The sequence below is a fragment of the Silurus aristotelis genome (assembly GCF_946808225.1).
Source record: "Silurus aristotelis genome assembly, chromosome: 28".
Classification (NCBI taxonomy): domain Eukaryota; kingdom Metazoa; phylum Chordata; class Actinopteri; order Siluriformes; family Siluridae; genus Silurus; species Silurus aristotelis.
In genome coordinates, this window is record NC_139601.1 from 8053305 (window position 1) to 8058633 (window position 5329).

At 37.9% G+C, this 5329-nt stretch overlaps 1 protein-coding gene across 1 annotated transcript; it reads right to left on the reverse strand.

Moving 5' to 3' along the window:
• Positions 1-2510: 2510 nt before the first annotated feature.
• On the reverse strand, positions 2511-4627 carry dvl1b (dishevelled segment polarity protein 1b). Its single transcript, XM_083534685.1, has 5 exons — positions 4503-4627; positions 3491-3567; positions 3321-3391; positions 2826-2960; positions 2511-2725 (listed from the first exon to the last, which is right to left on the reverse strand). Exons 1-5 carry the CDS (start codon positions 4611-4613, stop codon positions 2523-2525), a joined length of 597 nt encoding a protein of 198 aa, XP_083390811.1. The 5' UTR covers positions 4614-4627; the 3' UTR covers positions 2511-2522.
• Positions 4628-5329: the final 702 nt, after the last annotated feature.

Consider the following 5329-nt stretch of genomic DNA (forward strand, 5'->3'; position numbering starts at 1 on the left):
AGTTTGTGATTTTACACAGAATGTGAGTGCTTGGACACTCTATAGAGGTGACAGCAGGCAGTTGTTTTTAAAATGCTAAAATAACCTAATAAATCGCATTATTGCAAAGAAATGTTCCTAACAGAATATACTCTATTAATGAGTGACTATATTCATATTTAAACATGTTTAAATGCCCCAGATGGTCTGAGAGAGAAAGACTAATGGTGATAACTAATTTCCTAAATGTAAACATATAATTATGTAAAATTTGGCAGTGATGTATTTTCTAAGTATATTAAGTTATAAATATATAAATGTAAGTTATAAGAGTTTAAAATGCTAGACCTACATTTGATTAAGATTAGAAAAAAATATTTAATTTGTTAAGAGCCAATACACAAATATTACTGTGGAACATAAATTATATGAATACATAGCTTTAAGTGCAATTACAGTTGAGTTCAGAAATAAATAATCATCTGTACCTTATCAGGAGCTTTAGAACAATGGTCACTGGCCCTCCTCTATCATACAAATAAATTTCACTTAGAGTTAATTAGATAATTTGAACTGCACTAGTGCTGCTGTGGGAAAAGAGATATTATTGGGGAAGGCCAGGAAGCCCTGAAGAATATAGTGGGTATGCGAATGGCTGATCTACCATTGAACATGGGTTTGAGGACAATAAAAAAAAAGGTGCCAGAGAGTCCTGCTCTGAACCAGCACCACTAATACAACTATCATTTAGATTCACTAAGGCCATGTCTAAAAGGTTATTAAGAATTTGTGAATTAGAACAGAATTCTTGTGTGACACCATTAACTATTTTAACCCATTTGTGCTATCCATTGTGCTAAAGTCTATTTCTTTCAATTGATCAAAGGTACAGTGGGTACGGAAAGTATTCAGACCCCCTTAACTTTTTCACTCTTTGTTATATTGCAGCCATTCGCTAAAATCATTTAAGTTCATTCTTCTTCCTCATGAATGTACACATAGCACCCCATACTGACAGAAAAACACAGAATTGTTGACATTGTTGCAGATTTATTAAAAAAGAAAAACTGAAATATCACATGGTCCTAAGTATTCAGACCCTTTGCTGTGACACTCATATATTTAACTCAGGTGCTTTCCATTTCTTCTGATCATCCTTGAGATGGTTCTACACCTTCATTTGAGTCCAGCTGTGTTTGATTATACTGATTGGACTTGATTAGGAAAGCCACACACCTGTCTATATAAGACCTTCCAGATCACAATGCATGTCAGAGCAAATGAGAATCATGAGGTCAAAGGAACTGCCTGAAGAGCTCAGAGACAGAATTGTGGCAAGGCACAGATCTGGCCAAGGTTACAAAAAGATTTCTGCTGCACTTAAGGTTCCTAAGAGCACATTGGCCTCCATAATCCTCAAATGGAAGACGTTTGGGACGACCAGAACCCTTCCTAGAGCTGGCCGTCCGGCCAAACCGAGCTATCGGGGGAGAAGAGCCTTGGTGAGAGAGGTAAAGAAGAACCCAAAGATCACTGTGGCTGAGCTCCAGAGATGCAGTCAGGAGATGGGAGAAAGTTGTAGAAAGTCAACCATCACTGCAGCCCTCCACCAGTCGGGGCTTTATGGCAGAGTGGCCCGACGGAAGCCTCTCCTCAGTGTAAGACACATGAAAGCCCGCATGGAGTTTGCTAAAAAACACCTGAAGGACTCCAAGATGGTGAGAAATAAGATTCTCTGGTCTGATGAGACCAAAATAGAACTTTTTGGCCTTAATTCTAAGCAGTATGTGTGGAGAAAACCAGGCACTGTTTATCACCTGTCCAATACAGTCCCAACAGTGAAGCATGGTGGTGGCAGCATCATGCTGTGGGGGTGTTTTTCAGCTGCAGGGACAGGACGACTGGTTGCAATCGAGGGAAAGATGAATGCGGCCAAGTACAGGGATATCCTGGACAAAAACCTTCTCCAGAGTTCTCTGGACCTCAGACTGGGCCGAAGGTTTACCTTCCAACAAGACAATGACCCTAAGCACACAGCTAAAATAACGAAGGAGTGGCTTCACAACAACTCCGTGACTGTTCTTGAATGGCCCAGCCAGAGCCCTGACTTAAACCCAATTGAGCATCTCTGGAGAGACCTAAAAATGGCTGTCCACCAACGTTTACCATCCAACCTGACAGAACTGGAGAGGATCTGCAAGGAGGAATGGCAGAGGATCCCCAAATCCAGGTGTGAAAGACTTGTTGCATCTTTCCCAAAAAGACTCCTGGCTGTATTAGATCAAAAAGGGGCTTCTACTAAATACTGAGCAAAGGGTCTGAGTACTTAGGACCATGTGATATTTCAGTTTTTCTTTTTTAATAAATCTGCAACAATGTCAACAATTCTGTGTTTTTCTGTCAGTATGGGGTGCTATGTGTACATTCATGAGGAAGAAGAATGAACCTAAATGATTTTAGCAAATGGCTGCAATATAACAAAGAGTGAAAAATTTAAGGGGGTCTCAATACTTTCCGTACCCACTGTATATTCGCTGTATCTGCTATTTTAAAAAGTGTACTGTGATGTGTGTATCACTTTGGCAAAAGTCTCCAAATGTGTAGTAACACTGATCAGAAAAAGTGATCTTGCTGATGAAGTGTCTTAGGTAGCCCTGTTTCAGCAGGCTGCTGGTGTATTTCCTGGCATCATGTCTATCTTTGAAGCCTTCTACTCGTGAGTACAACCAATCTACAACATCAGCACCTAGAATTGGAGATTCACAGATTAAAGTCACACAAATGAAGATAATTATGCATGTCTCTAAAATTTGACTTTAAATGCAGTATGTACATTTAAGAATTACCTATAACACCATTTGCAATGGTAATTTTTAGCCAAATTCTGTCCTTGATTTCTAGACCTGAGTCCGGATGCTGCATCATCTTCACAAGAGTGGCCATTTCTGTTTTCCCAGCCAATAGTGAGAGATCATCAAAAACTGTAAAGCCCACAGACAGTCATTTATAAATAGAAGTTTAAACAAGCAGTGATAAGGAAGCAGAAAAAAGACATACTATACTGAGGGTATGTTCCTCTAAGAGCAAAAAATTGACATGACCAGGTTGCAAGATCAATTGGTTGTACAGGCTAGGCTCAGAATGATGGGGCAAAAGCAGGCTACATTTCAATCAGACAATTAAGTATTTAGTCTGACGTTCATGTGGAGCCAATCATACCAATTACACCTTGCAGTTACTTTAACATATTGTATATCAATCACTGTGCAAAATCCATTCTCAGGCAAATAAGTACAACATGCATAAATAAGTAAACCGGTTGTTTGTTTAAACATGCTGACCTCTAGGTATGGTGAAGTAGCTGCGAGGGGAAAGGTCCCAGTTTTTGGCTACAGTGAGACTGATAAAGCTGCTGGAGAAAGGCATCTATCTGTCATTTTACACATAGACATGCTTTCAGCTGTGGATAAATGCATAAATCTGTATTTTAAAGCCAGTTCTCAGTAATTACCCAGTCTTGGAGACAATCTCTCCACGAAGTCTTACTGCATCATCATTAGTCATATTCTCAAAGTTTACATCATTCACCTGCAAGTCAGACCAATAGTCATTGTCAGCCAAAAATGACAGAACAGGCAATACAGACTCAGTGTTTGTAATATATTTTCATCCTTGTTCACATCTAAAAGTTTTCTAAAGATAAGTGTGATCTGCTATACTGCTGTCTTTAAAATCTGGTCAATGCCTCTGGGCAAAATTTACTTTTATTTGAGAAATAAATGCTCTGTAAATAGTCTGTATCAGTGTTATTACTGACATTCAGATTACATGGCTATGCATGCTGTCAAGTGTTATATCCCTTTTAAAAATAAAAGAAAGCTAAAAATATCTGTTTACTTTAACACAATGTCATGGTCAGCTGACATGAGTTGGGTATAGTAGTCAGCTCCAGAAGTGTTACATTTGCTAAATTCTTCTTTTTGGAAAATTATATCTTATCTCTGCTTTACTTAAGCCTAATCTCATACCAAAACCAAGATTTTTTTTGCATCTTTCCAACATCATCCAAAAAAACAATAGAATAATGCAGCATATTTCATTCTGTATTTTACTTTTATATATTTACCTGAATTTACCTCAACATTTAGGTGGTCACATGACTTTTTAGTTTACTGGAAGATTTGCCAAAATAAACCATTTTATTTTATCTAACAACAAAAGTGACTGAACTTTATTCTACTGGAACCATACGAGACAAAAATATAACAATATCAACATTTTTGTCATACCAGTGATACCAAGCAGCATGTCTATACAAAATAGACTACTTTTAATAATGAAAATTAAAGCATGGATGTTGTGGGGTTGCTTTTCCTGTGTAAAGCTATTATAGCTTCTTGCTCCTATGTAAAAGTAATCAACCATGTTGATGACTATGTAAAAAGTATAACACGTACAAACCAAAAGCATTAATTTGATTTGATTTCTAAAAACAATAAACAGCAAAATAACAAAAATGTTACCTGTAGTAGAATATCTCCTTGTTCTATTTTTCCATCTGCAGCCACTGCTCCTACTTTCATGATGGAGACGATATAGATGCCCCCATCAAAACAGTCATTACGCTGCCCCATTATACTGATACCCAGAAAGTTATAGTTCTCTATATACAAAAAAAAAAAAAAAGTCAAAGCTTAAAATGGCATGTGAAGTTTTATATATAGTGGGGCTTTCCATTTCTATGTATGGTTCTTACCCATATTAAGTTTAACAGTGACAATGTTGAGGCTTATAACTGAATCTGTGATGCTGCTAAATGTGGAGTACTGCAAAAAGAAAAAGATGTTCTGAAGATGATTATCAGACAGTTAGAGATTTCCTGATAGATTTACTGATATTTACATCTAGATGTGTAAAATAAGTTAGAACATAGCACATTTCTCCAGGGATCAAAATATTGAATCATGATTATCATGTATTTTTTGGTTGTCCAGGTGTGCTCTTAGTGCACTCTCATGCTGAGCCCTGGATTTCCCCTGTGAATACAGCATTTTTATCGCAAGAGAAAAGTGGGTTGATTCCTGTATGCAATTATTGTAAATAGGTGATCTTCTTCTTCTTCTTCTTTCAGCTGCTCCCATTAGGGGTCGCCAAAGCGGATCATCCTTCTCCATACCACCCTGTCCTCTACATCTGCCTCTTTCACATCAACTACCTGCATGTCTTCCCTCACCACATCCATGAACCTCCTCCTTGGCCTTCCTCTTTTCCTCCTACCTGGTGGCTCCATCTTCAGCATTTTTTTACCAGTATAATTCATGTCCCTTCTCTGCACATGTCCAAACCATCT